We start from the raw sequence: 24,857 nt of genomic DNA on the forward strand, positions 1-24,857 counted from the left end.
ATAAATTAAGTGACGGAAACTACTACTCACCCCATTGATATCCCCACAAATGTCCCTATTTGACTCTTGATACCACACCGTGTTAAAAGAGAAAAATAGACATGATAAAGCTGAATTCATTGTCTCACAAATAAGATTTATTGAAGTAGGAATAATACATTTAATATGCATGATTAAGAGATACTGTTTCCCTTGAATTATAAAATATTTCCCTATTTAGTGCTATACAATAAATGGGTATATTTTCATTTGACTTGCATTTTTTACCATACAAGCCTCACAATAGAACAAACTCAAAACTCGAGAATTTAAAATAATTAAATAAATAAATGAGTGAAAATATGTCGCTATAGTGACAAGAAAATAAAAATTTACTTTCATACGAGTTTCTTCTATCTTACTACCGAGGAAAAAAAATGAAATCCTAATAACAAAAATTATTTGAACACCGGGCAGACACAACCAAACTTTCTGTTGAACAAGCACCGGGTCAATTATAAGGAAAATTTGGTACTTAGGGCTTCCTCAGGGCAGATGCTGCCCCCATCACAATTGCCAGGACAAGACCAAGACCAGCACCAACGGATGCCCCCACAGCAGCAGAATTCAATGAATTTGCCTTAGCTCGAGCATCTCTACTTGCCTCAATTGACATTGCCTGTTCTCGTGCCAATTCCATCATAAGCCTATCTGCTGCAAATTCCTGTGATGAAAGCATTAACTGTGCAGTATTATACAAAAATAAAATAAAATTGAAAGTAGTGAAAAATATGGACAAAACTCAAGAGAGGTGGTATTAAAGAGAACTGGAAATGTACAGCGTTAAACATGTGCACATACTCCTAGCAAAGGAAAAACCCTATAGGCCCCAAGCCGAAACTTCTAGATGGCGTAATGTCGCCATACGTTAAAGCCTTCCTATTTCATCGTATACTTTCTCATATTCATGTCTGCCAGTTGTCTAAAGTTATCAATTCGGATAGAAATCAATTTTTTAATGGACCATTAAATGAAGATCAAGGTACCAAATATAAATTGTAAAATAAAATATACAACATAAATTGTTAAGGATAAATACTTCTTTGGATGCTCATTGTATTGAACATTAATGTTGAACAATTTATGTCGAACACTCATTTAAAAGTTGGTCCAGACAGCAAAATAGATTACTTCAAAGCTCAACTGGTGGCAAAAGGGTATACCCAAGTGTTTGGACGGGCAATAGGAGGTGCAGACCCTTCAAGTTCTGCAACCATACTGTAATCAGGGGAATTTCTCCATTTTCTCAATAAATCTGAACCAGTTTCTATCAACTGGTGTCAGAGTTCCGATCTTGGTGCTGTGGGTATCAGTTCTTGAAGGAAAAGAAGCTTATTGGTGGCTGATTATCATGGAGCATCATTATGAGGCAAGACTTTCTCTGCGGTGGCTAAAATGGCTTTAGTTCAACTTTTATGCCATTGGTCTCTCTTTCAACACGATATAAAAAATGCTTACCTACGTAACAATCTTGAAGAAGTTTACATGGAGCAACCACTTGGATTTGTTGCTCAAGGGGAGTTCTCTACAATGGTTTGTCAGATCCAAAGGTCCATAAGTTTACATAGAGCAACCACTTGGATTTGTTGCTCAAGGGGAGTTCTCTAGAATCTCTACAATGGTTTGCCAGATTCAAAGATCCCTATATGGATTTGAACAATCTCCTCATGCCTACTTGGTCGCTTTCATACTAACAGTTTGGTATGATTCATAGTGGTGCCAACCATTTTGTTTTCTATTATCATTCACCTCAAGGATGTATTTATCTCATTGTGTATGTAGATGACATTGTCCTAAATGATAGTGATTTGAAGAGCATTACTCGTCTTAAGCAGTACCTATCCTAGCAATTCCCGACTAAAGACCTTGATAAACTCCTATACTTTCTAGGTCAGAGGAAATATCCTCTTGACATCCTTGAAACAAGCCAGTAGATACTCCCATGGATCCTAATGTCAAAATACTACCTAATCAGGGGGCCCTTATTAGATCTTGGTAAATACAAAAGGTTTGTTGGAAAGCAAAATTATTTTATAGTAACTTGTCTAGAGATTGTCTTTACAGTAAGTGTAGTAAGCCAGTTCTTAAACTCTCCTTCTCAGGATCATTGGCATACTGTGAATCGGATATTAAAATACATCAAAAGCTCTCCAGGCAAAGTCCTCATTTATGAAGACAAAGGATATGCTCAGACAGTTGGTTACCCAGATGCTAATTGGGCAGGTTCACCTAGTCCTAGGTGATCAACTTCTGGATATTGTGTTGGTTGGAGGAATTCTGATATCTTGGAAAAATGAAAAGCAAAATGACATGGCAAGATCTAGTGCAAAGGCAGAATACAAGGCCATGGCTTTAGTAACCAGTGAACACATATGACTGAAACAGTTGCTTAGAGAACTAAAGGTTGAAAAGTCTACACAAATGACACTAATATGTGATAATACAGCTGCCTTGCATATTGCATATAATTCAATGTCTCGTGAGAGAACCAATCATATTGAAGTCAACTGCCACTTTATCAGGGAAAAGGTCAGGTTTGGAGAAACTACAACTATCTTTGTCATCAGCTAACAAATGTTCTTACTTAATCCTTGAAGGGTCCACAAGTTAGTTGTATATGTAACAAGTTAGGTGCATATCATTCATATGTCCCAGCTTGAGGGGGACTGCTGAGAATCACAACGTATTAATTATTATATATAGTTTATTAGCACATAATATCTTATTTAAGGGGGAGTGTTGAGAATCACAATATCTGATAATAAGCACATTATATAGTTTATAAGCACATAATATCTTATTTAGTGGGAGTGTTGAGAATCACAATGTACTAATTACTCAATGTCTATGTTTCTCTCTCTTAACAAATATAATAAGTGATGACACCATCATTTAACACCTCTTACACACCTAAATAATAGGTACTATAGTAATGCTTATCTATGCATATGTATATATCTTTCAAAATAAAAATATAAACATTGTACAGTGAGTAGGTAATATCATCATAATCCACATCAAGGTATAGGAATTAAAATATAATTCACATCAAGGTAATACTTAGAATGAGAGGTAAAATATCAGAAGTTATAGGAATATAATAACATAAAATGGAAACTTCCATAAATGCTCTACATAATTGACTAATTGAGATACAAGATACCTAGCCCTTATACATCTATGGAAATACAACTAGATAAAGACCCAAATACCCTACCAAAGTAATTATTACCTAGTCTATAAAGCTTTCATAATCATGCATTATTTGCAAGTTATAATGATTGTCTCTCCTATAAGCTCAAGCGTTTAGCTAAAAGATCACAAATCAAGCTTATGTTTTCATACTATATCTTTCGCTAAAATTCAACTTAATTTTGAAGAATGGAGACAGTATCAAAATTTGATTGCTTGGCCATCAAAGCTTTAACTTTAAATCATGTCGTTGACCAACTACCCTATAAAAGAGTAAGAGTAGAGGCCCAAACTGGTCCCTAAATTTGGAATGGGCTATCATATTAGTCTTTGAAACTAACAAATTGTTAAATACGTCCCTGAAAAGTGCAAATTCACAACCATATTAGTCCAAAACTACAAAATATGTGTGATTAAAGTGATAATATTGATATATATTGTGGTTCCAAAATGATAGTAGGTAGTTAAATTTAAGGACTTATTTGATACTCTAGGGATTTATTTGGCAATTTCTTAGTTTCAGGGACTAATATGATAGTGCCTTCCAAATTCAAGGACCAAAACGGGTGTTTACTCTACATTTAGGTGAAGGCTCATGAATGACTATATAAAGCATGCAACACACTGCTCTATGATGATAACCTTTAGATCAAAAGCCACAACAGAAGTGCTAGAAACGTATCCTCCAACACACTCTTTTCAATATACTCTATTATCATTGGTTGAAATTTATTGGGAATTATAAAACTAAGTTGGACTTGTTAAATAGCTGAGTGGGATTCTCAATCAATTTTAATTAATTGTGTTAGACAATATGTTACTACTTACTAGCATTTCTAAAAGCTATAATCACAGTTTGGGAGTGAAATACATGCAACACAAAATGTAATAGTGGAATTATTCAAAAAAGAAACATGAGATTTTATACACTGAAGATTTTTCCACCTGAAAGGAAGACTCCTCATGACTGCGGAGTATATGGTGGATTTGCTGACAAAGAGAATTTACCCCTTCAACTGGAAGAACAATTTCCTTTTTCAGGAAAGGCTTCCTAATGAAGTTAATAGGAGCAAAAATAAGCTTTTCAGCACCAACCCTTCTATTAGAATCTTTATTGGTTGCATCCAAAGAAAGAGAAGCCCCAACAAATCCAGACATAACATATGGACAAGAATTTATAACTTCAGCTGAGCTAGGAGATGCTTGGTATGCTTTCAAAGCAGCATCAATTGCAGCCTTTTGATGGTGTGCACTAACTGCAAATTTGTTTGTGATTGCAAGAACCCAAGGAATTCCAAGAGATTTAGCTTCATCCAGGAAAATTGAGAGGACTGGCCTTTGTTGAGTATCATTTGAATTACTACATCGAGGTATGCTATGGGATAAGTTATGAACAAAAACAATCAAATCAGTCTTCCGACTTAGATCACGGATTCCAAGCCATAGTTCATTCCTGAAGCGAGAGGTTTCCACATTCAAGTCCTGAAAAACAATTTATAAATAAAAAAAAAAAATGCACTGTTTAACTAACACATTATGAACAGAAAGCTACACATTCTCAAGGTCAAGCTCTTTGCAATTGCAAATATGCACCTGAAAAATTTGCTTAACTACAATAATTGACGCCATCTGGTTATAAGAATATTTTTCTACAGAATTCAACTAATAAGAATATATATCCAGCTCAAGTATTTAGGTATTAAAAACACTGATAATAGCAAGCTTTGTTATCATATAACCTGTTGATTAAGATATTAATCATAATTCATTAAAACATATAATACTCGTGATATAATTCCTCACCATGGCTTCTGCAAAAAGGGGACAGACCATTGTCATACCATTAAAGTAGTAGACTGGATCAATATGACAAAACATCATAAATCAATAAAATAAGGTCAGAAAGAAATTCTGAATGAAACTAATGCAAGAAACAGACATTCAACTGGTTAACACTGGGTTGTTTGACCCATAAAGCAGGCAATACTTCAAAGAGGAAGAACATGTTGGATTTTTTTCTATGAATAATAACAATCTGAAAATAGCCAAAAATGGAAAACCTGCATATTTATTCCAGTGGAGTCACAATAGCACAAACCACCAGCAATAACTTCTCGCACATCAACCTCTGGAACCACATCCTCATTGGTGGCAGAATTCGGTTTACACTTATTCAAGACAGCCTTTAAAAGAGTAGTTTTACCAGATCCCTGAACATAAGCCAACTCATGTAGGTTATTAGAAGAATAACAATAAAAAGAGTTGAAGACACTGCCCCCAAAGAAAAAATTGTCTTTACCTCTAGCCCAACTAATCGTACTCTACGTGTTCTCACATGAACTTCTTTGGAAACAGTGGTAAAATCACTGGTGCAAAATATTACAAAATTATTTAAACTTTCTGGACGAATGAATTTATCCTTGTCAACAGGTGCTGAAATACTTGCAGTCTCAGAGTCAACAGAAGTAAAAACAGGCACCAATGAGTCTAACACAGTTTGATGCTTTGGTGGACTTCTTAATGGAGCACCAACTAATATTCTCAACTTCTGTAACTCAGGCTGGATTCCTTCATTTGAAGAATAGTTTGGTGGAGAAGGAAACGATTCAACTGTAGTTGAACACCTGATGAACATTAAATAAACGTCACACACCTCAAATATATGCACTGAGAAACAATTAGTGTGAAAGAGGTGGTGTTTTACACATTTCAATAACTAAGTTGCACTACAATGCAAAGATATTAATATTCTTCCATCCTACATCAGTGATCGAGGAATCTAGATTATAAATATTAAATCAGATTCACTTTTACAGATCAATGGGAAAATATTCCTAAACACCATACACATGCTCGTTCAGGAACTGCATTGTTTAACAGAAGACAGATGTCAGCAAAAATATTCTAATAAAATTAGGTCATTGATGGCTTTGGAAACCACCTATACTCAAGCATCCATAATCTGTTATAGTTATAACTTATATGTAACAAAAGTTGTGCATGAACCAATGGACTGGAGAGTTTTTTCAAGGAGAGGAATAGATGTATGGGAGTGGAACATCCTCCCACTCACTGAAATCCAATCCCCATGACTTAAAAGAAATATTACATACTGTTAGAAGTTATTGTTAATGTCAAGTGTTAAGAGTTAGCATTAGGTGATTGAGCTTTGAGAGTGTATGGACCCAGCCCAGGATACTGTACTATATAGTTAATCCCATTATGTATGATTCTCTCCAACTTTCTTCACATGGTATAACAAGCTTACTGTGGCAGCAAGAGACATATGAGACATATCTTATGGTCCAAACCATGTAAACCTCAGGTATGAAACTTAAAGCAGAGCTCCTTAAGCAAGTAGGGATTAGTGGTGGGCCAGTGAAAATTTTCTTCACTCTTTTTAATTAAACTATTAAAGTACTGGGCTTATTTAAAATCAGAAAAACTTAGAAAATAAATAGGGCTTTGTGGAAGTATTATTATAGCTGTTTTACAGGATGACAGACCCTGCTTATGTATGGAATCCATGAATGAATGCTAGTTAATGTACTCCTTTGTTTCTCTCAAAGATCTCTTAGTGAACTTCTAAAAACCTTGATATTTTCTAGAGCTTTAAAAGTTCATATTTCTGACCATTATAACTACTAATTCTTTGCTCTGCCTTGGACCTGCCCCATCTTCCAACCCACAAAGCTGAACAGATTTAATTAGTCTTGAGAAACGTTAACAAAAGAAAAGTAAACCAATAAATGTTTTATGGGGTAATGACAATACCAGTTACCATTCACTTGAGCATGAACAAGTGTACATAAATGCAACCCAAAACCAGTAATATCAACTTTCAGAGGTTCTCCATTTTTTGCTCCTAGTCCATCATTCCATCCCAAAGGAACAATTGACGTTGCAGTTCGAATAACAGGAGACTCAACTATATGACCAAGCTCCACAGTGCCAGCAGCTGCAAAACCAAGCCATTGCTGCAGATGTGGAAATTGTTGCTCAATCCCTGAGAAAGATGAGGAATCATCACTCATATACAAGTCATAGATTCTGCAACCAAAAAGGAGAAAGAAAAAGTATTACTCCTATTTGAAACACCAATTAATGATGTAGAAAAGCATTATCAAAAGCTTTACCAACCAATAATTAGCCCACTAGATTGAAATTCAAGAAGCTAAGAGGACATCCTCAAAAATATATCCAGTAGACAAGACAAATTAATTTGGACATGATATAATCTGGGGATAATGTAAGCATTTGGTCATTTAGGGTGCAATATATTTTAAAGGCTTAAATATGTTTCAAGTTCCTGCAAATATAGCTTTGTCTCGTTTAAGTCCTTGCAAAAAAAATTGACAGTTTTAGATCCCTGACATTTACTTAGTACTCTTTTTTAGTTGCTATCATGAACTCTAGCTAGTTTAGTGTCGACATAACTAAATAAATGAAGAATATTAAGAAAATTAAGGTAACAAAGAATATTTTAAAGATAATTAGATTATTTTTAGGTGCATAATTTAATTAAGTAATGTATTTATTGCTTTATATACATAAAATAATTACATATAATTTAATTTTATATTTTTAAATACATTATTAAAACTGATTCTTATACGTTTTAATATTTTTCTTAGCTTTCAATTCACTAATATAATTTTAACATTGTACTTTCAAAGATATATATTAAAAATAAATAAATTATATTAAAATTAGTCAAAATTAATAACTTGAAATGTAAAAATAACATTAAAAGCACATCATAAGCATCCAAGTAAATTATAAAATAAAAAAATTAAAAAAAAAGTACAATGTTAAAATAAATTGAAAAGTAACTGTTCATGATATATTAAAAATTTTCAAAAAATACAAAATAAATTATATGTAATTATCTTATTAATACAAAATAATAAATACAAGACTTTATTAAATTATGCACCTAAAATAATCTAATATCATAATTTAAAATATTCTTTGCTACCTTAATTATTTTAATATTTTTCATTTTGTTAACCTTAACCATGTCAGCACTAAATAAACCAATGATATGCATTACAAAATAACACTACAAAAATGTCATGGATCTAAAATTGACAAATTATTTTGCAATGACTAAAACAAAACAGAACAATATTTGCTTGAACCTAAAACATGTATGTCATTTTTAAACTATATAAGCACAACTTCTATTAATATAACATGATAAGAAAGATGATTACCTCTGAAATCGAGATCGATATGATTTCATTGAATGTGATTGAAATCTTTCCCTCAATTCAGTAATCACTGAACTGACCTGAAAATGTCTTTGCCAAAAGAAAGCAAACAAAATGAGAGAACTTACACTACTGTATTCATTAAGATAAAGTTGGAAAATAAATCCTGAACCTAAAACAGGACAGTGGAACTATGTCAAATATTGATAAGCAATGAAGAAAAGCTCATACCGATGTCAACTTCGAGTACTCTGCACCTGATAGAGACTCTACAGAGGAATTTCCCAATAAATAAAGCTGTCTTACATAAAACAAATTTTGATGAGTTCAAAATTAATTAAAAGAAACATAGCATAAAGAGCATATAAAAAATTGAAAAATTGAAAAACTTGTACAATAAATCACTAATTGAGGAAAAATAAAAGACATGGGATCATTTTACTCGTTTTCTATTGATCCTATACATTAAAAAATGATTTTACATTGTCGAATACATAAAATATAAATCCTGGTCGATATTGATTATATAATCCAATTCCTTACTCATTAGCTTTTTCCTTAAATACTAATCCTACAAACCACTGTAAAATGGTGGCTTTAGTGGAGAAAAAGAAGGCAAGAAAACATAACAACAGATGAAAATAGGGGAGAGTTCAGATGGGCAAGGAAACAAATGCAAGAAAGCTGCAAAAATTAGGAGAAACTAGAGCTGTCAAAATGGGCAGCCTAGCCCACCTTTTGTGTGGCCATGTTTTTGTTGCCCAGCCCAGCTTGTTGACCTGTCGAGCCAAGCCAAATTGAGTCACTTTATTTTCTTAATAATTTATATGTAATTTAAAGGGAGAAGTTTTTTACTGGACTGGCCTAGAACGCTTGGCCGTCTTTTTTGGGATTAAAAACAAGAAGCCCGGCCAGGTGAGCCGATGGACTGAAGCCAATTTTGACACCTCTAGAGAAACCCAACAACATTCTCAACAGAAACAGAAAACAGAAGCAAAAATTAAGTTCTTGAGAGCGAGAATCATAGCAACAGAGGTCGGTCTTTTTATGGGTGTCAAAAAGGAAGCAAAAAATTGAGTAAAGCCTTTTAGACACGAGGAAAGCCAAGGCAATTAAGGATTCCATAAATCTCATTTCATTCTAATTTCTATCATATTATAGGACAAGTCAATAAACCTTTTGCATGCAAGAACAATAACAATAACAATAACATGTAATAGAAATACAACAAGAACAGTAACAAAGCACAAAACTATAGAATCTATGGTGACAATAAAAGAAAACTAAAACAAATCATCAGTCCATAATATCTACCTGTCCAAATGGCACATATGAAGGTAAATAAGGCACTCGGCGCCACTTTATTTCCTCTCCAGTCATTGCACTGTTCTTTGCATCTGTTTTCCCATTAGTTTGAACCTCTAATGAATGTTTATCAGTTTCAGGAAAAGGCTTGAGTGAAATGCCATCAGAACCCTCTTGTATTTCAAGTGACTGTGGTGCAGCTACTTCCTCCTCAATCAAAGTATTAGCAAGAGAATCAGGCAATGAATTTGTTTCAACAAAACTGGTCCATCTTTCTCTGTGTTTACTAAGTTGTCTTCGTAGACCTTCCAAAGGAACTAGTCTAGAGAGTCTCCAGAATGATCTCTGCACAGGACCTACCCCCAAGACCAACTGCTCTGCATCCTTGTCCTTTGGCTTCCCTATCCCTTGCTCGTGTTTTCTCAATAATGAGCTGTTAGTTTCATTTTCAGAAGGCCCTGACTTGGTCTGAGAATTATAATGGTGAAAATAGGCAGGAGATAAAATTCGTGGAACCAAATCCTCCGGAATGCAGTAACTCTTGAAATAACGCTGCCAACCTTTTCTATTAACATAGCTGAAAAGAAAAGCAAAAAAGGAAAATAACTAATAAATATCCTAGTTTTGCAGGTTTGAAAAAGATCAGAAGTTAACCAATTTAGAATCTGAGAAAAAAAGGACATCAAAAACCTACTCCTTCAAAGCAGCATTTCCAACAGGAGGTTGAGAAAATGTAATACATTTGATAGAGACATTTTCATTTTCCTTTGATGAAGATGAAGCAGCAATTACTCTCAAAATGGCAAGAGTAGCTAATGCAGCTACCTATGTAGAATATGAGGAACTTAGTATATGTAAATGTTCAAACACATCTGAAGCAATGTTTTAAAATCCAAATGGATAAATCACACTCACTGCTCCGCCAAGTGAATGACCACATAGAACAAGCTTGCGTTTCTTCTTTTGAGCCAGCCTATATAATTCTAAAGCAGGTATTCCTTTAGCACGAGCCATGAAACCCTGAGAAGTAATATGAATTTTGAAGGAAATTATAGGAATCACAAGGCATAATATTTACACAAATAATATTGATCTATAACAGAATATCGGAACTAAGGTTTCAATTGTATTCTTGATTGCGATAACAAGAATATAAATAGTTTAACGGTTGAAAAATTCAAAAGAAAAATAAAAAATAAATAAATAAAAAAGATATCCATGGAATTTAAACTATCACAAATTTACCATATAAAGAAGCAACAATCTATAAGAATTTGACAAAATGGTTAAATTAACGTAGAGGTTCCTTTACATTCTGAATATTTTCAAATTAAGTCCCCACAGTTTTGTTATTGGTCCCTATAGATTTAAAAACAATAATGAGTAAATTACACTGGCACCCACTAATGTTCTACAAAAGTGCACTAAAACCCCATGCTTTTTTAAGGTTTACACTAGCCTCCTTATAGGTCACAATATAATGTTTTTCAAATAATTAAGAGGGGTTAAAGTAATGTAGAAGGGATGCTAGTGTAATATTTTCTAAACAATTAAGGGAGGTTATTGTAAGGCTAGAAAAAGTAGGGAGTATCTAGGTAATTTCATGAAACTTAATAGTATGTTTAGATGGAAAATTTAAATGGAACAATTCATTTGTTTGAAGAATTTCAAATTCTTAGAGCTGAAATACCTTGTTTGGATAGAAAATTTATAAAGAATTTGAAATTCAAGCATTTTTGAAATTTCTTAAAATAGTATAATTTCAAATTCTCCGAAAAAAGTAGAATTCGAAATTCCTTATATTTTTTTTCTTATTTCACTTATATATTTTATCTAATCTCTTATCTCTTCATGTTTTTAATTATTGAATATTCAAAAATATTTTTAAAATTATTATTATCTAATATTAATTTTTAAATTTATTAAATATTTAAAAATTAGCTAATATTTATTTTTATAAAATTTAATTTAAAAATATCAACATATAAATATATTTTTAAAATCAATTTTACCATGATAGAATCAAATTATCATATCCAACATAACAATTTAAAATTTAAGAAATTTGAATTGACTTATCCAAACAAAATATTTTAAAAATGATAGAAATTGAAATCAAAGTAATTCAAATACCAAGAATTTAAAATTCCTTAAATTTATAAAATTCCTCATCCAAACACACCATAAGGGGTTTCAATGTAATTTTCTCAATAATAATTAGACTGGATCCAAGGAACCCATTCAAAAGCTTTAAGAATTGGGTCTCAATTATAACTTTTAAACTATGACACCTATTTAAAGATTTCCAAAATGTACAACAGACTACAAATTAATTTAACTGAAAAAAATATTACATTGGACAACACACTTATTTACCCTATGAGCTGCAGGTTTGTATTTCCGTTGTTTAGACCTTGATTGTAGAGGATTCCACATATAGTCTTTTCCTTTTGGGTTTTCATCCTTGTCAGATTCAGTCGATGCATGTTTGTCAGATTCCTCAACAGCATCATCATGAAAGATGGCACCTTGAAGTATGTTTGCATCAGCAATTACATCCCTTTCAGAAAAATAAAAAGGTAAAGATTGTTTAAGTTGTAAAGATTTTAAAGGCTGACACAAAGATTCATATGAAAAACTCACTTGTATTGTTTTGTTCCTATAAAGGAAGCAAATAAAGTGTCTCCTGCCTCAGCTAACAAATACCTGTGACAACATAATCAGATATTTATGACACTAACAGCAACAACAATCAAGTCTTTTCCTATAATAGGTGATGCCCCAACTTTTTCTCTAATGCATCTATTCCTAATCCTATCTTGTGGTCTAGTATGTTCATTCATCCGATGCAACATTTAATTCCTGCTACATTGAAAGTATTCTTGTTTGCTTTCTCTCTTAATCATGAGCAAATATCTTTAAGTTATAAATAAATGCCAAACCCCTCCTCTATTTCATCCACTGCATAAGTATGATAAAAGAAAAGAACCCTAAGCAAAACAGTCCATAAAATTTTAACCCTATACTACATAATCTTTTACAGTCTAAAAAGAAGAAACATAAACAAAATACTTCAATGCACAGTTCAATTTTGAGAGAAAATTGAACAACCTAACTAACTGGTAACCAATAAGGTAATTGCAATTATTTAAATATTTCTTCTGGGCAATTTGTGCTGTCAAGGAATTCAAATGCTAGATTGTGAAAAACACCAAAAAGAGCAAACTAGAACAACTTAATTCAAAAACAATTATTAAAAATAAAGTATACAACCAATTTATATCCAAAGATCCAAATAGCCTCTTCTTTTACCCCAAAAATACAATTCAAGCATATTATAGCATCAATGAGAATGTTAATAAAGAATAAAAGCCTCCCAAGATCAAAATATTTAATGGCATATGAGCACTTACGCAATTAATATAAGATCAGTGGAATAACTAAATTGTATAAAGAATGAATGAAAACCTATGAGGAACATGATCTGATGAAGGTTGCACCCGCTCCAAAGCAACAACTTGTCCACCAAAATCAGCCTTAAATTTATTTACAGCTCGAATCATCTCAGCAGCAGGTCTCTACGATATAGGAAAGTGACAAAAAAAAGTGAGTAACAAGTTGATTTTAACTAACTATTGAAGCAAGCATAGTTTCCATGAAAACTTTAATGAGTAAGTTGTTACAAGCATCTGTTAATTCAAAGATGAGAGAATAGCATCATATACCTTGTAGACGCACTCGGAGAGGACCATGCAACAGAGAAGGTCCTGCAAATCGGAGACGGAGTCGGCCTTAAGGGCGAGGCAGAGGGTCCTGAGGCGGAGGTACTCCTCCTGGATCCGCTTCTTGTGCTCGCGCTGAGAAGCCCAGGGCCACTTCATGCGCCACTGGAGTGGGCCCCACGACGCCTTCAGGCCCAACAGCTTCGCCCCCTGGTCCCTGATCCACGGCTCCACGCGCCTCTGGATGAACTCCATAGCCCTAGATAATTCACTCCACCCCCTACCACAACCCAACACAAGACCCCAGAAGATACAATAGAGCGTCGTGTCTCATCTTGTGAGAGGGAATTCTAACGATTATTTTATTATTATAATTATTAGAAAAATTAAGACATTTTATATTTTTAATAATTATAGATAAGGAGGAATGCGTTTATTTTGGAGTAAACTCTATATAAATTTACTCTGTTCAATAACTCATATTTTACATCAAATTTTAATGATCCAATTGTTGAATTTAAAGTTTTTAATGCATAGATCAAATTTGTAAATTTTAAAAAATTTGAAAATTATTTGATATTTCATTTCATAAATTCAAATTAATGTATAAAATGATTTTATGATTACTCATTGAAATTTGATGTAGAACATGAGTTATTGAACGAAGTAAGTTTAAGTAGACTTTCTTCTAATATAAATAAATCCCTCTTCATTATAGATAGGCATAATATTAAAAAATTATGAATAATTATTTAGATAAAATATTAAAAAAAATTACATCTGAAAGGTATAATAATCGCTAAAAAATGAAAAAAAAATAATTATATATCTCAATCATTTTTATTAATATATATATATATATATATTATTAAATTTTTTATTTTGATTTTTTTGAATTTTTTTCAATAAAAATATTTTAAAAACTATCAATATTTATTGAATTAATTGATTGATTTTAAATTTTTAAATTTTGAATTCAAATTTTTAATATTAAAAATAATTAATTTTTAATATTATTTTTATTTAAAAAATTAAAAATAAAATCATTTAAGTAAATGTATACACTATATCAAACTTGCATCTTTGTATATATGTTATATATTATCAGAAATTTAAAAATGAAAATAAAAATGTAGTTTTGTATACATTTAAGCACCGAGTGAGTGAGAAAAGAAAAGTGGGATATGTGAAGGAATATCCCTATGGGTTATGATCAAGAACGGACCTGAGTGTGGGCTCCGCTATCCACGTCTTCGACTAGTTTGTTTTGGTTGCCTCTCCGTCTATTATAGGGATGGCAATGGCCTATGGGGCGGGTAATAATAAACTCATCCTTATTTTGCTGGATAAAAATTAATTTCATACTCATCTTATATCTTGTGCAAGTATTTATTAAGTGAGTATTCTTAAATTTCTTAAATACCTACGGATATTCATGAATATTTATAAATTTTTTAAAAAATTTAAAAAAGTATAAATAATTTTAAGTTTATATTTAATGTTATTGAAATATTAAAAATAAAAATTTAGTATTAATTTTAAACTCGTATTTAACGTTAATTTTGTTGAAATAATAATAAAATACAAGATAATCAATAACTTAAAATACATAAATTTCACAAATAAGTTAAAGTTTCATCACAAAGTTACAATAATTCAATCTTATAATTTCAAACAGTAAATAACTTAAAATACATAAATCTTATTGGTGCAATCAAAGCTAGAAAATTAATCAAATTATATCCAACATAATTCTATAACATGCTTAACACATGTTGGTAACTTCATCAACCTCACTTTTGTAAGAAAATATGATGAGAGAGTGTAATTTTAGGGTTATGTGATACAAGGATAATTAGAATATTTAAGAAATATTATTAAACGAGTACCCGCGGTATGAATATCATCATACCCGCCCCCGCCTCGTTTATAAACGGGTAAAAAATTATCCGTCCCTATTATGCATGGGTACCCAATTAGCCTATCCATTTATTATCTGTAGTAGATTTTACCCGCAGATACCCGCGAGTGCAGGTATTTTTGCCATCCCTAGTCTATTCTATTATTGTACAGTGGCATTCGTTTTTATAAGTGTTTTTTTTTAGAAATATTGTATTAATCTTATGTAAAAAAATCTTGAAAAATATTTTTTAATAAAAATAAATAATTTTCTTTTTTTAATGAGTTAGTTTATATTATTTTATTAAAAAATAATTTTCTACTTTTTTAAATAAATAATTATTATATGTTTGTTAAATAATTGGTTTTTTTTTAAACGGATTTCTTAAGAAATTTTTTTTATTTTAAATAAATTGATTCATTATGTATATCAAATAATTTTATTTGAGTGAGAATGTTTATAAAATGTTAATGTGAACTTCTTCGATGAAGATTTTCCTATAAATAATAGTTTTAGTAGAAAAAAATCTTCTATGTAAATGTATTAGATGGAATCGATTTGGTGTGAGATGGTTGTTAAATAACCATATTATTTAAGTATATAGTTAAGGGTTCAAGTTTTGGATGTGTATATATGAAGGACTTTTGTTGAATGGTCAATTTTTTAAATAACTTTGAGTGCTTCACAGAATTAGTATTTGTCTCTCTATTAGAGGATCATGGAATGCACAACAAGAAATAAAAGTAGTTGAGAAACTTACAAACTAAAATATGGTTGTAAAAATGAGAGAGAAAATATAAGTAAAATGTAATACCCCAATTTTCAAAAAATAATTAAAAATTGATTATTTTTTTATGTTAAATGTTTTTTTTTTATTGAATAAAGTTAAAATAGAATTATAAAAGATTTATATAACTTTTTTTACAAAAATATCTTTTATTAAAATAAATTCATTAAATATATTTATTTACTCAAATCTTATTACAAATATAACATTAAATTATTTAAAAAATTAAAAACCTATTAAAATTATTTAAATACATAAAGAGATATAGAAAAGATAGAGAAAAATATAGATATGAGAGAGAGAGGACTAGGGGAGAACGAGGGAGGGAGAAAGAGAAATAAATAAGAGAGATAGAGAAAGGGAGAGAGAAAGAGAGAGGGGGGAGAGGGAGAGAGATCAGAGAGGGGGAGTGAGAGAAAGTGAGAAAGGGAGATAGAAGGGGAGAGAGAGAGAGGAAAACACAAGGTGAGTGAGAGTGAGCAAGAAAAAGAGGGAGAAAGAAAAATAGAGGGAAAGAGAGAGAAAGAGAATATATATATATATATATATATATATATATATATTATTTTTAAAAATGATACTAGGATCTTTTTATATGTATAAAACTTTTCCCTTAACATCTAAAAGTTAGATTTTCACCTTTTCATGAGAATATTTTTGTGGGAAAGTAAGATAGAAATAGTTATCGAAAACTACATTCTTAGGGATCTTTTTAAAAGAATAGCTACCAAATTTGAGAAATCAAGATTCACGATTTAAGATCCCTAAAAAAGTAAAAATATTTCGTATATCAAACGTCTCCTAGTAGTTACACATCGATATTATTTTAGAAAGTTTAAAATAATATTAACTATTCTTTTAAATTACATTTTTTTCCTTTATCTTATACCTATAATTGGGAGAGGGTGAATTTATTTATAAAATTAAGGCTTGAATCTACTTTTTGTCCTTATAATTTTAAGATTGTGTAATTTTGATTCTCCAATTTTTCTGTTTTATAATTTTGGCCCTTCTAGTTTTTGAAATTAATGTTGGTTCTCTTATTAACATATCATTGAGAATTAAATGACAAATATTAATATACTCATGAATAAGATTGCATTACATAACCATGTTGACCTCCATGTAAATATCAACATGATTTTTTCTACATATACATTTCTTTTGATTTTCAATTAAAATTTATCTTTCATTAAAAAAAAAATTTAGATTTTCAATACTATTATTTTCCTACGTGTCTAATTAATTGTATAATAGTATCATTCATAGATATATTAATATTTTCAATTTTAATTTTGAATAATATGTTAATGGGTGAATCGATGTTGTTTAACTTTAAAAAAAAATATGAAAAGAAAATTTATAATAAAAAAATGTTGATCAATATTAAACATTGCGAAATTACAGAAATAAAAGTAGATTCGAGCATAAAATTAATCATGTACTTATTAGTTTCGGATGTGAAATACTAAAGCAAGTAATAATTATTTTCTTTTATTATAATAATGACATACCATAAAATTGCAAAATATCCAATAATATTATAATTACATTTATTTATTTACATTATGCAATCCAAACAACCAAAGAGCACCCTTTTGGCCGTGTCCATGACTTCATTTATCTCTTTGTTGTGACAAGTTATGCCTCCAATACCACGTGTCACAACAAAAAAATGTATGTCATGGGGGTAATCAATCTCTAATCCTACAAAAACAAAATTTAAGCGGTTATTTTGACATTATATTTAAAAAACGACTTTAATTTGTTTCTTTTTATATCTCTAAAATTAATTAGTTTTGATTTTATTTCTGGTAAAGAATTTTTTTATTTTTATCTTTTTAAAATTAAAATTATTATTTTCAAATTTTATTTTTATGTGATTATTTTTAACTAATTTTTTTATTAAAAGATTAAGCAATTATTTTAGGTGTTGCTTCCTATTAAGCAATTATAAGTAAAATAGAATTAACAAGAGTATAAAGAATGCTCTAACTCATACATATAAAGTATTTATAAAAAAAAACAAAGAAAGTTAATACATTCTGAAGTTAGCGAAATTATACACAGAAAGGAAGTTGAATGTGTGTGTTCTTGTTCGAAGGAAATTTTTTTTTTTTGGTTATTTCACAAGGATAATTTTTTGGTTAAAATAGAACTTAAGCAAACTTTTTTGTCTAGTGATTTTTCTTGTTTAGTAAAACTGATTTTCAACATAAAAGGTTAAGTAAATTCGTTTTCCATCTTGAAGGAATCTATCGTCCGATAAAAGTAGTTTCAAAAAGGTCAAGTATGTTTTCGTCTAATGATTTGTTGATAAACGAAGTAGAAGAAGAGTAAAGTAAGTAATGTTGAAAAATAAGGAAAATGCACAAACAGTTATACTAGTTCACTCAATCTGAGCTACGTCCAATTTCCTTCCACAAAAGGGTTCCACTAATCACAAAAGATTACAAGTATTCTCAACCACTAATCACTAATCACAAAAGGGTTCACTTAATCTGAGCTACGTCTAGTTTGCATTAAATGTTTGCTTGTATTCGTGGAGCCTCTCTGTGTAGTTGATTTCTTCGATTTCTGACTTCAATCATGATCTAGGTATATTTGTACTTTTTCTTATCAGTTTAGCTGTTGCGGTGCTGTCTTTTTCTGAAAAGTAGGTGTCTTTTCTCTAACGCACTCAGCTTTGACTTGTGAATGCATGCTTGCCCATTTTTTTATTCACATTGATGTCCTCTTGTGTTTCTTGTATAATTCCTTTCAATGTGATTAGTGGACTTCAGACGTGCTTCAATATTCTTGACATTGTCTGGTTACAAGATACTACGTCTGATCTGACTACCTTTTTTGTCTGAGTATGGAAGTGATAATGGTGGAGCCTTCATGAGGAATACTCCATGAACTTGAATGCTAACTCCTCCACGGTTCCTTGAGATGAATGTAAGGAATGGATGCAACTTAGAGAAACAATGTTAGCCGAGAATGAACCAAGAGTCTCTAGTAGAAAAGGATTCCTAAATCTAAAAAGAGAAAGGCTCAAGGAGACTATGAGAAAGGTTTTCTACTAAGGTGACTTTTGGTGGAGAGAATAGGAATTCTAAGAAGAAATTTTCTCATAAATGCCAAAAGTATTACATGATCCGACCAATTCCTGAAGCATCACATTCTAGCTCAAAAGTTTTATTAAAATCAGGAAGAGCTAGAACAGGTGCTTGAGTGAGTTTTTGCTTAAGTTCTTGAAAGGCTAAATTATGTTTTTCTTGCCATAGAAAGACCATATCCTTCTTCACTAACTCATTGAGTGGTGAAGCTAATGTAGAGAAGTTAGGAACAAAATGTCTATAAAAGCTTGCCAAACCATGGAAGCTCCTAACTTCACTTACATTAGTAGGAATAGGCCATTCTTGAATGACTTTGATTTTCTCGGGGTCCACATGGACCCCTTGCTTGCTAACCACAAATCCCAAGAATATAACATTATCCACATAAAAAGTACACTTGTCTACATTGGCAAACAAGTGATTTTCTCTAAGCATAATCAACACTTGTCTTAAGTGATCCACATGGTCACTTAGACTCTTGCTATAGATTAAAATATTATCGAAATAGACCACTACAAATCTACCAATGCAATCCCTAAGAACATGATTCATCAACCTCATGAATGTACTTGGTGCATTAGTAAGCCCAAAAGGCATTACTAACCATTCATATAGTCCAAATTTAGTCTTAAAAGCAGTTTTTCACTCATCACCTTCTTTGATACGAATTTGGTGATACCCAATTTTAAGATCTATTTTTGAAAATATGGATGATCCATGTAATTCATCAAGCATGTCATCAAGCCTAGGAATTGGGTGCCTATATTTAATAGTGATGTTGTTGATGGATCTATAGTCACAACACATCCACCATTTTCCATCTTTTTTTTGCCACCAATAAAACAGGCACAACACAAGGACTGCAACTCTTTTGAACCCAGCCCTTCTCCAACAAATCTTGTACTTGCTTCTCTATCTCTTTAGTTTCTTGTGGATTTGTCCTATAAGCTGGTCTATTGGGAAGAATAGCTCCTGGGACAAAATCTATTTGATGTTCTATACCCCTAAAAGGTGGAAGACCAATGGGTCCATCACTAGGGAATACATCATCAAATTCAACTAAAAGATTTTGAATTTCAAGAGGTAGAAAAGTTTCTACATTATTTGTGGCAGTGCATGTGAGTGTTTCTCTACACATGAGGACATATGAAGATGGTTCAATCAAAATAGATGTTTTTGATAAAGTTTTAGAATCAAGATGCTGTCCTTGTTGAACTATCTCTAGAGAGGGAACACTAGTCTCTCTAGAATCCTCTTGTTTCCTATTTTTTAGGGGTTTTTTTTCTACTTTTTTTTCTTCTCTTTCTTGGTCACGTTTTGCCTTCATTTGTACTTGGTCCTCAACCACTTGTGATGGTGAAAGAGGATGAAGTACAAACTTTTTACCCTTATGAGTGAAAGTTATTTTGTTAGTAAAGCCTTCATGATGTGTTTGTTTATCAAATTGCCATGGCCTTCCCAACAAAATATGACAAGCTTCCATGGGAACTACATCACATTTAATCTTATCTTTATAGTTCCCAATAGAAAACTCTACTTCCACTTGTTGATTAACCACCATAATCCCATCATCATTAAGCCAATGAAGTTGATAAGGTTTTGGATGGGGTGTGGTAGTTAATCCCAACTTTTCAACCATCCTAGTGCTACAACAGTTGCACCAAGAGACACTATCCACAATGAGAGAACAAGCTTTGTTTGAAATATTACATCTTGTATGAAAGATGTTCTTTCTTTGTGAATGTGTATCACTAAGTTGGTTACTAAGGAGCCTTCTTACCATAAGAATTTCCCCATTATAAGGGTAAGTGACCTCACATTTTTCTTCCTCACTTGTTTCCTCTTCATCCTCACTTGAAGATGAAGAAGTAGTAGTTTCATCTTGACAACTATAAATGTCTTGGCCCCTTAAAATCATAACCTTCTTATTAGGGCATTGAGAAGCAATGTGGCCTCTCCCAAGACATTTAAAACACTTTATTTCACTAGACTTAGTGCTAGTGTGTGAGGTGTATTTTCCCTTTTCTTTTTCTTTACCCTTGTCTAGGTTTTTGGAGGAATAAAAAATTATTTTCTTTTCAAAGGTTTTACCCTCCCTCTTGTGATCTTTCTTGTAATAAGAAGATGAAAATGAGCTTTCCTTTTTGAAACTTTTTCTCAAAACTTGTTGTTCAATGATGGCAAAAATTAGGAGAAGTGATAGGTGTTCTTCTCCTCGGATTCACCAAAGCTTGGACCTCTTCAATGGAGCTTGAACCAATGGATGAACACTTGAAATGGAGGATTCTCTTCGGTTGGAACGGCCCAAGCCATGGATGGAAGCATCCAAGCTTAAGGAGCAAATGAAAGCTCACTTCAAAAGGAAGGAAAACCTAGCTAGGGTTCCTAGAAAGTGAGGTTTCTCTCTCGGTGACTCTTGGAAGAAATTTGGCAGAAAATGCTCTCAAATTTCATTTATCTCAAAAGTGAATACAATGTGTGAAGGAGGGAGTTTAAATGGATCCGAAACTAAGGACACTTGTCGCCAATGTGAAGGTTTCACATGTGGCGCCAAGTTTTGAATTCAAATTTTGAATTTGAATTCAAAACTTAACACACATGTCAAGACCGGTTCACACTAGAGCTAGGTGCATTTAGGTTTGATTTAGTGTGCATTTAGGGTTGATTTTGAGTCACACATGTTCAACCAAGGTGGCGCTAACTATGTGACTCAAAATGCAACTTAAATGCATCCTAAATTAAACCTAGTTTTGCCTAATCCAATTAAACTAATAATCCTCCTTAAATACTAATCTAATGACCTAAATACAATGGTTAAGAAAATACAATGAATAGGAAAAATTACAAGAAAGAGAATGAGCTCAATATTGGGTATCAAAAGCCCAAAGCCCAAATACAAGCCCAAAATTCATAAACCCTAATCTATGGTCAAAATACAAGACCAAAAACAAAGTAACTTCCTATTCTATGAATGTACAATAAAACATGGTGTTTAATCAAGTAAAGCTCAAGTGTAGGGCCCACTAAGCTCTGAAGCTAACAAGTCTTCAAGTAATCTCCTGGCCATAGTTCTAGTGGTTGGACCCTTGGTCCATGCTCTTCCATCATTCCCTCCCTCTTGAAAAGGATTCGTCCTCGAATCTGAAGACTCCTCCTCATCATCACTAGCTCCTACAAAAGTTTTTAAATCACTGACATTAAAAGTAGGGCTTACTCCATAATCAGAGGGTAAATAAAGCCTATAACCGTTATCATTGATACGCTATAAGACCTGAAAGGGACCATCTCCTCTAGGACTGAGTTTGGACTTCCTTTGTTTAGGAAAATGTTCTTTTCTTAGATGAAGCCAAACCCAATCACCTTCCTCGAAGATCATAGGTCTTTTGCCTTTATTTCCTTGTTGAGCATACTTCTCATTTTGGAGTTGGATATGAGTTTTAATCCTTTCATGTATTTTCTTAACAAATTCAGCTCTTGAAGCCCCTTCCTTATGAATGAAATGTTCAACATTAGGAAGAGGTATCAAGTCCAAAGGAGTTAAAGGATTAAACCCATACACAGCTTCAAAAAGAGAAATATTGGTAGTTTTGTGAACTACCCTATTATAGGCAAATTCAATGTGTGGCAAATACTCATCCCAAGATTTGTGATTGCCCTTTAGGACTGCCCTAAGCATAGTAGACAGAGATCTATTAACTACCTCAGTTTGTCCACCAATACATGGCATGGCTTTGAAAGCTTAATGTGGCAAGAGACACCTTTCTCTCTTCACTTACTTGATGGCAAGCAAAGATTTGTTCAACCTTCATTTCCCAATCAAGATACCCTTCTACATCATCCTTTCCATGAAAGTAAGGGAGATCTACCTTAGATTCCCTAATCTTGGGTGTCCTGTGGGTTCTTCTAGGAGGGGCTTGATAATGATCTCCTAAAACTAGGCTATCCTCATGTATGGACTCCCCTAAGGCTGAACTATGGGATTGAGAACTTCCATGCCTACTTCGGTGCTTTATGTGTAAATTTTCTTCCTTTTGCTTCAAAATCCGAATTTCTTCCTCTAAGATTGCAAGTTGGGCCTCTCTTTCAATTTTCTCTTTAAGATTTTGTTTGGCCTCTTGCTCTCTCCAAAGTTTTAGTGATTTCAAGTCATGTGCTACTTTTGAAAGATCTTTGTAATCACTTGCATCACTATCACTTTGATGAGGAGAAAATTCTTCCATTATAGGAAAAAGTTTTTCTCTTATAAAAGATTTTTGGAAAGAAATTTTTAAAAGTTTAGATTAAGTACATGGAGGACCAAGTATACAAATTGAACTTTGGAGGGAGGTGAGCTACTAAGAGCCACTTAATAACCAAGTTTCTTCAAGTAAAAATTACTAATCCCCCTTGTAGTTAATCTTTACCAAAAACAATTTTATTGAAAAGAAATTTTTGTGTTCTTTTGTGCTAGTGAACTATCTAGACGTTCATGAAATCAATTGCAATTTAAATGACAAATTTAAAGGCTATCTAAACGAATCCCTAAGGTGAAAGCTTGAGAGGTACCAAAGACCTTCAAGGACCACTTTCACCAAGTACTAGCGCAAGCTACAAGTCATATGGAGAGATGGTTGTGTACCTAAGACACTTCCAAGACACTCCAATTCTCCAATTACAATCAAATAACAAGTACAAGTGCAGAATTTGAAATTAAAAGTGGCTTGAGAAGACAAGAAAATTTAGCCACCAAATTAGAAATGACTTTAGTGATGGATTTAGCAATAAAAAGGTTTGTAATGAAAGTTTCCGTCTCTAAATTCGTTTCTATTTTTTTAAAAAAAAATTCTTTTAAAATTTATCTTGCTGGACCAGATTTGGTCAAGTTGCTCTACAACTACTAGTTGTGGAAGTAGCAATCCGAAAGTGTTTGGGAAGAAAATCTTGTTGTGTTTAAGTGTTTAGCCAAAATTCACCAAAGTTTCCACCCTTCTTCAAGTCTTCCTTAGCTCTCTTTTGATGACCCTTGTAGATTTAGCTTCTAAAGAAACTTGTTAGTTCATACCTAGGCCAACATTTAGAATTTAATCTCAAGTAGACAGCCAAGACAATTAAGAGACAAGGAATAGAGTAGAGATGTGAAATTGACAAGGAAGAAATTTGGCTAGCACAAGAAAGAATAATCCTAAGAATGGTGCTAGAATTGGAATGACAAATCAAAAAGGAATCAATCAAGTATACAAGTGAATCAAGAATTCAAAAACTTCAACACCATTCCACACTTTACCGAATGTAACCAAAGAAATCTAATCTCTTTTTTGGCTTTTGACTTTTGTTGTATATATATATATATATATATATATATATATATATATATATATATATATATATATTTATATCTTTGTATATTCTTCTTGTATTTCTTTTGTTCTCTTTTGTATTGTTTTAGGAGATGCCTTTTCTTCTTTGAAATTCAATGTATAGATCTTGGTCACACAAATAACCTAGGCACCAATCCGGTTTCATTTTGAATTTTGAAAAGCAAATGTAATGTAAATTGCTTTTAAATGTCATGCAAATAGGTCATGCTTTTCTCATGTGCACAATTCACTCCGTGTGCCA

General features: G+C 32.1%; 1 protein-coding gene across 2 annotated transcripts; it reads right to left on the reverse strand.

The window, feature by feature from the left end:
- Positions 1 to 300: 300 nt before the first annotated feature.
- On the reverse strand, positions 301 to 13,809 carry LOC109793421 (lipase class 3 family protein). 2 transcript variants are annotated; one of them, XM_083070921.1, is made up of 14 exons: positions 13,475 to 13,809; positions 13,218 to 13,327; positions 12,393 to 12,455; positions 12,126 to 12,309; positions 10,665 to 10,769; positions 10,444 to 10,574; positions 9,759 to 10,326; positions 8,676 to 8,741; positions 8,448 to 8,524; positions 7,006 to 7,281; positions 5,531 to 5,855; positions 5,292 to 5,441; positions 4,177 to 4,713; positions 301 to 703 (listed from the first exon to the last, which is right to left on the reverse strand). In XM_083070921.1, the coding sequence occupies exons 1-14, from the start codon at positions 13,724 to 13,726 to the stop codon at positions 515 to 517; spliced, it is 3,033 nt and encodes a 1,010-aa protein (XP_082927047.1). In that variant the 5' UTR covers positions 13,727 to 13,809; the 3' UTR covers positions 301 to 514. The 2 variants fall into 2 exon arrangements, with proteins under 2 accessions (XP_082927047.1, XP_082927048.1); XM_083070922.1 differs by lacking the exons at positions 13,218 to 13,327; positions 13,475 to 13,809 and having other exon boundaries at positions 12,126 to 12,277; positions 12,393 to 12,615.
- Between the last annotated feature and the right edge of the window lie 11,048 nt (positions 13,810 to 24,857).

Source organism: Cajanus cajan, chromosome 3, assembly GCF_000230855.2.
Source record: "Cajanus cajan strain Asha chromosome 3, NIPB_CcT2T_4, whole genome shotgun sequence".
Lineage (NCBI taxonomy): Eukaryota > Viridiplantae > Streptophyta > Magnoliopsida > Fabales > Fabaceae > Cajanus > Cajanus cajan.